This window comes from Syngnathoides biaculeatus, chromosome 12, assembly GCF_019802595.1.
Source record: "Syngnathoides biaculeatus isolate LvHL_M chromosome 12, ASM1980259v1, whole genome shotgun sequence".
NCBI classification, from domain to species: domain Eukaryota; kingdom Metazoa; phylum Chordata; class Actinopteri; order Syngnathiformes; family Syngnathidae; genus Syngnathoides; species Syngnathoides biaculeatus.
The window spans coordinates 13,630,463-13,642,935 of record NC_084651.1 but is presented as its reverse complement, the minus strand read 5'-3'; the positions used below and the strand labels follow the sequence as shown (position 1 = coordinate 13,642,935).

General features: G+C 41.5%; 1 protein-coding gene across 1 annotated transcript; it reads right to left on the bottom strand.

The window, feature by feature from the left end:
• Window positions 1-1,362: 1,362 nt before the first annotated feature.
• gfral (GDNF family receptor alpha like) lies at window positions 1,363-9,090 on the bottom strand. The gene is given in 11 exon segments (XM_061837759.1): window positions 1,363-1,453; window positions 2,044-2,116; window positions 2,225-2,305; window positions 2,393-2,649; window positions 5,139-5,451; window positions 5,543-5,599; window positions 5,755-5,897; window positions 6,214-6,331; window positions 8,363-8,422; window positions 8,425-8,426; window positions 9,029-9,090. Coding segments are annotated over 11 exon segments (1,257 nt in total).
• Window positions 9,091-12,473: the final 3,383 nt, after the last annotated feature.

The window sequence follows — 12,473 nt, the reverse complement described above, 5'->3', positions numbered from 1 at the left end:
ACGAAAATAACACTAACAACGGTGAAAGAACGAAAATAGGTGTAGAAAATGGGAAATAGAACATTGTGTGTTGGTGTAAAATGGAAAAGGTGTTTCATGCATTCATTGCAGATGGGAGCGAAGGGGAGAGCGAGAGGAGAAAGTTGAGATTTTGTCCGAAGCTAGTAATTTGCTCGTATTGTAAGTCTGGCAAACGCTTGCAGTGCCTATTAATGAATCCAGATCAACCAGTCTCTGGGAGTGGTCTCTCTCTGGGCACATCACAAGAAGCACCGAGACCAACAGATTTTGTTGAAGACCAAAAAGATGTAGAAAAGCAAAACAAGAACCATAAATTCATAACACCAAAAATGGTTGTTCTTCAGGCTTCCTTTGGAGAATATGAAGGTGAAAGGGAGGAGGGGTGCCTGGGGAGCTGATAGCAAGACAATATCTAAGGAGTTAGAAAGGCAAGAGAGCGGGAGTTAGTGGTCAAATACCCTCAGGAGGTGTCGGAGGGGTCTATACCAGACCACCCCCATCAGTTTTTGACCCATAAAATGGGTTTAAAACAACATATTAATATCAATTCCACACAGGTCAAGCATATCAATAGACAGTTTAAACTTCATTCTTGGCACATCAACTGTTAATGGATCAAATCATATTTCATTCTCCTTGGAGTTAAATCAAGTCAAACAGTTCTCGAAATTTCACAACTGAGCTTGCAAAATTGACACAATGATACATCATGGTATACATTTGAAATATTTCTTCAGAGTGTGTGAAATATCAAAACAGACATTTATCCTTGGTTTCGCTGGTTGCAGTGCTCAATTGCCAGTGGCCACCTTGCATGCATGTTTGAATATCAAGCAAATGGTTTGTTGCTGTATGTGCATCCCATAGTCCATCGGGCCCCTCTTGGGTTCCTGCCAGTTCAAATGAGAAAAAGGTCTTGGATGACGGAAAACCAAAATTGCTGCTAATTACTTTAGGGTCCACTAGGGGTCTCCTCGTGGGATTCTCACAACAGGACGGCTACGAAGAATGCAGTTTATCAAGCCTTGGGGAGTCACTGTGTCACCTCAATTTGCGGGGAGCGTGTCCATTAAAACACTTCATTGTTGTTATACAAACCATTTAACACACTTTAGACATCTTGCGAAACATGTACATTAATTTATTCATGAACTGAACACTGATGTTTATAGTTTAATGCAAGGTTACTTTTTTCCAGGCAACATTGCAAGAGATGTACGAAAAGAAGTAAACGAGGTTAAGGATGGATACCAATAACAATAACATCTCATGGCAATCTAACTGGGTCATCCTTCTAGTTTGACAGGAGTTCAAAGCGGTACAAAATGACCAAAATCATATTTACGGAAAATCTTGCGTAGTAACAATGCAATGACTTTTTGGAAGAGGTTGGAATCTGGTTTTGTCTTGCTTCTTGGCTCTTCTCCCCACCCTACAACACAAAGATTTATTTTCACAATACAATACATGGAAGCCTCTAATTTCAAATACCCCAAAAATGTACAGTTTGGAGTTCAATCTAAATGTTTTGATAACATATGCCCCAAAATTATTGTGTGTGACATCCCCACATTACTCCGTTTAGTGGTTGTTCTAAAGATATCACTAATTTCATAAATACTGATAAATTGCCACACGGTGAAAAAAAAAATCCCTCTGCATGCACCTTCTGTTTCCCTCACCTGAAAGGTTGAGTACTAGGAATTTATTTTGTTTATTGCCTTTATTATACAGTGGGTACCTTATCTTTGCATAATTATGGGTGCAATGCATATTCAAGTGTTACATTAAACATATTCATAAATGTCTTAATGATGGGATAAATTCATTCACCATGCTAAAACACTATTGTACAATCCTATATTACTATTGCTACTATTCAAACACTGTTACATTATTTTCCATGAACACATTTTTTTTTAAATTGGAAGTGATTCATTTGGTTGTCTTGGACTTTGGAGGTTCCACTCAAATGATAACATTGCTTATCAGGTGTTCCTTATCAAACATTGATGGACTCACCGTATTTTACACAAAAGTGCCATTAACAGAATTCCCACCAGCAGTGCAGCCGCGCAGCTATAGATCAGATAATCTGATAAGACAAATAAGACATGCATCAATTAGATTCAGATTCAAAATGCACGTCTTGTATAACAGAGATGGTTTTATAGCAAAGTTGAATATTTGCCTGGACCATTACCAGATAGCCTGCTCTGTCCTTCATCTGATTCACTGACTGGGGGAGGATTAGAAGGACCATTATCCCTCATCCATTGGGTCTCTTGCCATCCAAATGAAAAAAAAATCCTTGAATATTGGGTATAATTAATAATAAGGGCTGGCTGTGAATCATGGACACCTTACTCACTGAAGTGTGATCTGTTGTGAAGCACATCATGAATCATGTTGCACACGTAGAGATCAGCACCGTGCACTTGTTGACATGAGCACGGATGGTGCAGTGCAGTGCCCAGAGTGGCCACGAATGCCTTTCTGCATTCCAACTCTCCTCCGAGGATGAGAGCTGGATTCATGAGGCGGAAACATTCACTTTGAAGAGCTACGTCCGTGCATTTTGACACCTTGGAGCTCCAGCACTTGCCTTGAAAACTTGCTAACAATTCTCTGCAAGACAACAGAAGCAGGCAAAACTTCTTAAAGGTCAAGTGTCATCCCTATAAACATTCTAAAATAGATACTGTAATGAAAAATAAATATAACGTTATTCACTTCAATGTCTATACGAAAAAATAAAGCGTGTAAATAAAACAAGTTGCGGAAGTGTCATTTGACGACATCCAAGTGGTCACCATATTGCATCCCTGTACGTGACATCACCCCGGACATCTGCATTTGAAAACAGCGGTGGCCCCTATTGTGGGAGATGAACACGCCCCTTCTGACACAGAAGCTCTTTTCGAAAAGGAGAACACCACATAACTGAGTGAAGTTACCGGGGCAATATTACACTATTGTTTCGAGCCATATTCAGATGATATACGATCACGGCCAAACCGCCTCCCCGTCCGATCCACTTCCGCGGTGGAGATGAGCCATCGCAGTCCTTGTCAGCCAGGGTGGCTCAACTTCGCTGCCGAGCAGGGCCGCTTCACAGCATTGGCGTCGCACGCGGCTGAGTGCACCATTGCGGGCAGCGTTGTTCATAGCCGCTGCCATCCACAAGGCCAATGCGGCAGCAGCCTTGTCAGCCAGGGTGGCTCATTTTCGTCGCCGAAGTGGCTTATCACGGTGCCGAGCCGGGCCGCTTTACGGTGTTGTCATCGCTCGTGGTTGAGTGTGCTATAAACAATTGTTTATCACTGCTGCCATCGGCGGTGTTGTTCATTGCGGACAACAGCGGCGACTATGAACAACCCTGTCAGCAATGGCACACTCAGCCGCGTGCGACGCCAATGCCGTGAAGCGGACCGGCTCGGGAGCAAAGTTGAGCCACCCTGGCCGACAAGGGCCACGATGGTTCATCCGAAGGCTGCCGCGTTGTGCCCAGGCTGCCTGGCTGAAGTCATGCACGTCCGCGAGGCATGATGCGGCAGCCTTCGTGGGCAAGCCGATGTGGAAGCCGTCCGACGCGCACATCGACACATTTAGCACCCCTGTCATACGTACGCAGATCTTTTCTTACATTATGAGAGACGGATTACGTGGTCCGCCCCAAACTATTAGTTTTTTTAGTAGCTGTATACACGCCTATCTGTCATTTGGAACCCATGAAGCTCTCGTTATTTGCACCCGTGCAATAAATTTTTCATGAGAAACGGGTCTCTTGCAAACTTATGAAGGGTAAATCCATCCTCCTGAGTGTCAAGCAATGTCCAGCAATGCAACGAGCCGGCGTTTTGGCTAACACGAAGGAACAACGAGCTACCTTCCCGGAGGTAAAACTAATAGAAACAAATGAGTCCACTTGAGCGCGGTCCTGCCATGCACGTGACTTCCTTCTTCTTCTCGAAAACAAATCCCTCGAGAGGATTTTCATGGCGGGAGTTACAAAAAGCGAAAAAAAAAGGCATGGGTACATGTCGGTTGCTGTTTTTTAAATTAATAACATACTAAAAATCATGCATTTCATGACAATGGCCCTTTAATCATGGTTTTAAAAAGTTTTTTTTTAATTGTAAAAGAAAGAAACAAAATGAAAAATACACAGAATAAATAGTCTTGTTTGCCATACAGTCCTAAAACTTTTTGGGGCTATTATATAAAAGTAAAACTTTGATTTTAAACTACACTACAATCTTAACTGACCAACATAATCCAATTCCAACCTCATAAAAAAATAATGGAAATGCAATCAGTTCTGAGTAAAAAAAAAAAAAAGAAAGAAAGAAAGAAATCTGTCTACTGTGTTGTGTACGGGCATGTTTTAAGTTATAACTTTACATTTTGATACATACAAGTGCACAATTAAATAACATAAATCGATGTAAAAATAATAAGAGTAAAATAATAAAGCAGTCTTGACAATAAATTCCCGACTGCAGGAGCCACACGTGTCCTCAGAGGTAATTGGCAAACTGCTTATGTCACAGTAATGTCCTTCATTTTGCAACGCTCCTTCTGTAAAATTATTCACTCACTTTGTCCGTTATTTTCAAACTTTTGTGTCCATCCTAAACACGCAACAAAGAATCGATATGAAATCCTTGATTCCGTAAGCTGTTGGCTCTGTCTTGCGTGTGACTGCCACAGTCTTGTTTCTTTGCTGTCTTACCTCATAAGTTAACTGACATGACATAAGCGCTTCAAAATGAAATCATTTTTATAAAATGCTCCTACTTTGATAGAATTAGTGATTAGTGAGCTCCGTTTCATTTGTTCTGTGTGCTTGGGGTAGTGCAAATGGAGGTCAGGGGGTCGAAAAGCATGAAGTGATGCATGGGATAATGGTGGTCTAATTACAGATTTTAATTGACTTCATTTATTTGTTCCCACATTTTTGCAATAAAATTGAAGCTCTAACTTAATGTATAATCAATAACAAAATAAGACCCATTATGAATTTCATCTCTTCAGATGTTTTTTTTTTCCCTTCAAAAAGGAATAATCGATTTGAGCAGTTTATTGTTTGTCAGTAAATTATGCACCGTGCCTACCTGCAATGATGATCCTCCACACAGCGTCTCACAGCCTCCTGACAGACCCAAGGGTCATCTTCACATGCGCTGCCATGTATAGCCGCTTTCATTTGTACGCAGCTTACATCTGAAGGATCACAGTCACACATGGCCAGCCTCATAGCTAAGTTGTGTTCCACGATACTGTAGAACTGTTGAGTTTCTTGACCGCATTTGTCATGGCCACACCGGGCCTTCATGCAAGTCTGAAGGACAGGTGCCAAACGCTTGTTACAAACAGAATCACTCACACATAGTCTCACTTGTTCTGTGCATGATTCGGCAGCATCCTCTAGAAAAAAGAAAAAAAAAAGACGTGTACACATCAACTCCGTGAGTGAGGTAAATGTCACGTTGCTTGTGCGAAATTTATAAATAATTACCAATATCTATAAAACTATTTGATTGCCCGTCAGTCAGTGTACTTGTCTTGTGTGGAGCTATAAAAAAAAAAAAAACAATCAGACTGATTAGTTTCATCAAATTCGACGAAGGTCTGTTATTCCAGTAGCTAGTGCCACAAAAGGCATTATTCATACATGTGATCGCCTTTGGTAAACAACAAATGTCATGGCTTGTGTGGCGGATACAGCACCTGGCTTCAGCTCGCATTGTGCCAACACCTCTCGTACGGTCCCGCCTTCATCCCAGGCACACACACAGTCTTGCGACCCATCAAATCTGAGTAATGCACCCCGGATTGTCATGTTACACACTTCTGAGCCTGTCGTGTGACAAGAGAGCGGAAAAAAAGCAGACGGGTGGAGAAACAGGTTTTGTACATGTGAGCATACGCTTGTTTGTTCAAAAGGCTGTTTTATGTTTTATGCTACTCCTCAATGCACAACAGGGAGGATAAGTCACGGCTATTGTCTCTCTATTAAGTTATATAGACTTTGCTCCGGGCTATGACCCTTGCAGTTCAAACTTAAAAGCAAATCAATTCAAGAGCTGCAAGCGCTGAGGTTCCTGAGGAAACATAATTATTTCTCCAATAATGCATCAAGAAAATTCAAATAAAGCTTGAAAGTGATGGAAAAAAAACATAAATTTACCTTCACAGATGCTCTTAAAGAGAAACTTTTGCTTTTTGCATAAAAGTGAAATGCATGTAGCACAATCTGATTGGGAAGTGCTGCTGGCAAGGCTGCAAATGTGAGGCACTAGAAATCCTAAAGTGCAAAAAGAAGAAGAGAAGAAATAATTTAATCTCCTGACCAAAATTATTCATGTGCTGCCCAAATTCTGAGTGGAAACAAATTCTTAATTTATTGAAGGGTTGGTATCTCTCAGGACATAAATTACAGTATTTGTAAATTATTAAAATCCCCAACAATTTTAAGGAAGCGGTAGATATGGGAATGTCATCAGTCTTTGCCAACTTGAAGTTGTATTTTGATTTCGGACAAGACAAAAAAACTTGACTGGACTTTCAAGGATCTGCTAAGACATACCCTCCTCCTTGAAGTATCACCTTATCGTGGTGGAGGGATTTCAGTCTCCCAGTGACCCGAGGAGGGAAGTTGTCTGGGCTTTATGCCTCTGGAAAGATTACCTACGGCAATGAGGTCCTAGGTGAGGAATCACACAAAGCACAGCTCAGAAGACTCCTTTGATGCACTGAAAAACAATTTGCTTGGACGTGGGTCATCGGAGCGCGCCTCTGGAGTCAGACCTGAAGATGGGGCTCAAAGCCAAGCACCTGATGGCCGAGCCTGCACCCACAGGCTGAAACGGGTAACATGGGTTCCCTTCCCATGGGCTTACCACTTGTGGGAGGGTCCGTAGGAGTCGGGTGCCATATGAGCTGGGCGGTGACCTTGGAGATCCGATCCCCGGCTAAAGAAGCTCGTTTTAGGGACATGGAGTGTCACCTCACTGGGAGGGAAGTCGCCAACTGTTTGTATGTTGGGATTCACACTAGTGGATGAGGGGATAGCCTCCCATTGCCTTCAGGTAGTGGGACAGGTCCTGACTATCACTTCTGCCTGTGCACCAAACAACAGTTCAGAGTACATATCCTTTTTGGAGTCCTTAGAGGGGGTGCTGGAGAGCACTCCCACTGGGAATTCCCCCCACCCCCTCCCATCAGAACCCGAGTGATGTTCTGAGTTCAACTATCTTGGGGTCTTATTCATGAGTGAGGGAAGAATGGAACAGGAGATTGACGGGCAGAATGTTGCTGCCTCTGCAGTGATAGTGACTTTGTATTGGTCCATTGTGGTAAAGAAGGAGCTAAACTGAAAGGCAAAGGTCTTAATTTACCGGTCGATCTACGTTAGTACCCTCACCTAGTGTCACCAGCTGTGGGTCATGACTGACAAGATCCTGGATACAAGCAGGCAAAATGAGTTTCCTCCACATAGTGTGGGGTCTCCCTTAGAGATAGGATGAGAAGCTCGGTCATCCGGGAGGGGCTCAGAGTGGAGCCACTGCTCCTCTGCACTGAGCAAAGGTGGGCGGGCCATCTGATTCGGGTGCTTTCCGGATGCCTCCCTGGTGAGGTGTCCACATCCCAGAGGGAGGAGACCGTGGGGACAACTCAGGACACGCCTGTAAGAGTTGAAGTGAAGTCTGGGCATCCCTGCTGAAGCTACCGCTTGGATGGATTATTTTCATTATTTTTATTATCTTTTGACAGATGTACAGGTATTGAAAAGTGTTATGAATCATTTTGAACATGGAAGAAAATGTGAGTGAGTCACTTAAATGTATATCTTTTCACAACCACCTGTGGTATTTCCACATCTCAGCTCAGCTTTGTAAACGCTCTTATTTCTTTAACAACAGTTATACAAGTGTAATAAAAGTCAACCAATAATAACATTTAAATAATGAAGCGTCTACCATTGATCCTAAATAAACTATCTGATTTTTTTTTTTTTTTTTTAGAAAATATAAAGAAATCCAAATTTTGCCCACTACATTTTAGAAAATATTGGGCCCAGATTTGATCATTTTTCTTTTGTTTGTCTCTTAGGGAAAACACCAATGTAGCAAACCTTATTTGTTCATCCATCCGTCCAACCATCCATCCATTTTCTGAGCTGCTTTTCCTATCGTACTAAGAAAATCGAGCTGATGACTCACTCTGGGCCAAAACAAAGACTCGGTACAATTCTTCGTCATGATATGATGCACAGTCTTCAATTTCTCCACATCATCTGAGTGCTGAAATCAATAGCGAAATGAGTGTGACTCACCGAGAATGACAGCAACTTGCACACGTGTTCTCTGCATGGTGGCTGCTGTGAGGACAAACAAGCACTGCTTTAAACCCCTGTTGCTGTCCTTATTCTGAAAGCTGAGAAACACGCCCACATTCAGGCCAAATGCATTTATAAAGGCTGCACCTTTTCTATTATAAATAACAATATAAACCCTTCCCCCTCAAGTCAATGATATGACAGCATATATTGTAATGTAGTGTATCCTATTACCTGTATTATCTTGTTATCACATATAATGCAAGGCTAGTTCAAGCCCAAATTTTATATTTTATATTTTTATATTTTATTATGGTTTGTGAGTATGGAGAGTTTTGAGCACAGCAGGAAAAATGAGATATGAGAAGAAAGCAGACAGTTTATTAATCAAAATCGCCAAGTTTTTCAATATGTGTCATAATTATGAACGAGGGTTAATTGCGAACCGGCAGAGAAAACAGCAAGAGTCAGACACCATTATACTTTATAGTACGGCTGGTTGTCAGTGTAAGCTTGGGAGAATGTCATGGTAAGGAAAGAGAGTGACCATTATAAAGATGTGAGTATTTTAATCTCAAAATGGTGAACTACTGTATATTAAATGTTGATTAACAGAGAATTTGGAATATAAATGTAGCCTCACTTCAGAAATGCTACACCCACTCGAGTCTCTGACCAAAGCCAAACCCACTCACCTGGACTGTAAACAAGCCGACGTTAGCCATGGTTGCTACATTGGTATTTATTGGATTTACCGTATTTGTAATACAGCACTGCTATTCCGCAACAAATTGTTCATGGTTTGAAGTTTTATTTTGCACAATATACAATCACTTAAAAATAAAAAATGAGATAATAAACTTACCTGTCACTCAGAAATGTTGCTTATTTTGCATTGGTTCCAAATCTTCTCAAATGTCTGTGGGCCTGTCTCCTCAACCTTGTTTTGTCTCAGGATCTTTCCAATTCCTTCTTTTGAACTTCTGTTGGACTAGGTGCATTTTTACCAGTAATTTCAGGAAAGTTCCTGAAGCCCAAGGCTGCGGAGGTATACACTTGAGTTCATGGCAAATGACTGACACATCATCAGTCACAACTCATTATTTTTTCCCACCCGGAGTGGTTTTTAAAGATAAGGTACCAGATGGGGCCATAGAGGTTTTGTTTATTTTATTTTATTATTAGATCATTTTACTTATGTACTACTGACAGGTTTTAGACAAACAGACAAAATGGGCCTTTTTTGGGGGGATTCCAAACCCTCCCTTTATTGTTCATATCAGTTATGGAAAAAAAAAAAAGTTTTGAGATTATTCACTTGTGAGATAATAATCCCCCAGAAGGACTTTACCCAGCTCAGGAAACAGGAGATCTTGTTGTCTGTCAAACGGGAGAGACAAGACTTTATGATCATGATTAACTCCCTGGACTGTCCTCTCATTTAGACCCGAGAGTACCTGCAGAATTTCAGCACTACATAGTCAAGGCTGAAGAATTTGTTTCTTATCTAATCATATTACACTTCAAATACGGCTCATCTCCTATAACGCAACATGTTTTTAGACAATTTCCACTTGTTCCAAGCACATATTTTTCTTTAAATACATAGAATAAATTGTCGGGGGTTTTCTTTTGTTATTCCATTGGTACATTTCTTGATTTTCCCTGATTGCAAATTTTGATTTAGTTAAACTCAAATTTTCTCACCCGTTACTTTTCAGGTGAGGAGTCTTATTTTAAGCATGACGTTCCTTATTTTAATTGTAAACAGGTGACTTTTGACTATAAATAAGACAAGACATGCTTGACAAGATTTGAAAATGTTGTTGGTTACTGTGTTGTGTTTCTTGCTCACAGGATTTTGTATTGCATTTCTTTCACAGATTATGTGATAGCTTTATAGTAATTGGAGTACTAAACTGGGTTGTGTTCTGGTTTCTCTTTTCTGTCGGTCTGTCCCCATCTGATGACGTTCCCTCTAAATAACTAAATAGAAACAACCACAGAGAGAGTGTATGGATTTTGGAAACTCCCATGGTGAACAGACAAATTGCTCCAGCATGGGATAAAAATCCACGATTCTGCTTAATCAAGCGGTTGGGCATCAGTTGATGAGGATAATTTGATATTAAAGGCATCTACTTTGACTCCCTGAGACTTTGTAAGTCAAGCACAACGTACTGTAGTTCTGCAGATCTGAGTGAAATATCTCTCCGAGCAAACAGATGCATTCATTCAACCATTTTTTAAAGTAAAAAACAAATTAGAGATGACATTTTCACCAAAGGATAGATTTTTAATACAACATCTTTACTAAGCAATGCCAACATGTACATAATCCAATCTTAGAACAGATCCAACCCTCATTTACTAAAAAAATGTCAACATGTACATCCATGTAATCCATCCAGCCAACCATTTATCCATCCATCCATTTTCTGTACAGCTTATCTTCATTACAGTCACAGGCGTGGCGCAGCCTATCCCAGCTATATATCTTGAAAAAGATCAAACCCTTCATTAGGTTCTTATGGCATCACTTTTTAAATGTATTTATTTATTGTATAGAAATGTTCATAACTTTGAAATGTTGCCAGCACCAAAGAACAGTGAGAGTGCAAGAAGACTTTCTTTCATCTTCTTTAATGCGTCACAAATGGCACCCTTGCAAGAAAATTGTCACATTTATTGTCTCCCAGATCAAGAAAGTTTTTGTAGTGAGATGATGTGGGCCCAAACTGTTGCTTCGCCTCACAGGGCAAAATGCCCATCTTAAATCGCATGAATTCATAGCTTGCTTGTCAAAAAAAAAAAAAAAAAAAAACGGCGCTGGTGGATATACGAACATGTTTGGTAAAATGTGCTTTTCAATCTGTTGCAGTACATGAAGGAGTCCTTACATTTTAGTATTGCATCATCATCATTCATTGGCTACAGTGCCTCTGAATTGACAGACTGAGGTGGTGGCCCCCGTTTTTAAGAAGGGGGACTGGAGAGTGTCGTCCAACTAAAAGGGATAATGAATAAGCCATTCGACTGTCTCCCTTGGATAGTCCTCTGGGGGGTGCTTCAGGAGGGTGGGATACTGGATCCCCCTACATGGGCTGTTCAGTCCCTGTACAACTAGTGTCAGAATTTGCCCCACAGCTGTGGCAATGAGTAGACTTGGTTTCCGGTGAGGGTTGGGCTCTTCGGTTCATAACTTCTATAGACAGAATTTCAAGAACTTTCTTTGCAGCCAAGCTGTAAAGGGAGTCTAGTTTGGTGGCCTCAGTATTGCATCTCTGGATTTTGCAGATTTTGTGGTTCTATTGGCTTCATTGAGCTGTGATGTCCAGCTCTCACTGGAGCGGTTCACACCTGACTGTGAACCAGTTGGTATGAAAATAACAACCTCCAAATCAGAGATCATGGTAACCAGTCGGAAAAGGGTAGAGTGCCCTCTGAGGGTCGGGGATGAGATTTCATCCCAAGTGCAGGAGTTCAAGTATCTCGGGGTCGTGTTCATGAGTGAGGGAATTATGGGATGGTATGTCGACAGAAAGATCAGTGCAGCTTCTGCAATGATGAGGACCTATCATCGGGCCGTTGTGGTGAAGAAGGAGCGATGCCGAAAAGGAAAGCTCTCGATTTACAAGTGGATCTACGCTCCTGGCCTCAACCATGATTATGAGCTATGGATCTTGATAGAAATAGCAACATCCCGGATATAAGTAGCCAAAATGAATTTCCCTAACAGGGTGTCCGGGCTCTCCCATGGAGATAGAGTGAGAAGCTCAGTCATCCAAGAGGGGCTCACAGTAGAGCTACTGCCCATGGAGAGGAGCCAGATGAAGTGGCTTTGGCATCTGATTACGCTGCCTCCTGGATGCCTCCCTGGTGTTCTGGGGGAGTTCCATCTGGAGGACACCCTGGGGACAATCCATGGCATGCTAAAAAGACTACATCTCCCAATTGGCCTGGGAACGCCTCGGGAATCCCCCCGAAAGAACCAGATGAGAGGGAAGTTTGGGCTTTTCTGGTAAGACTACTGCCCCCAAGACCCATACATAGTTATACATACATACAGTACATACATACATGCATACAAAATCAAATTTTAAAAAAG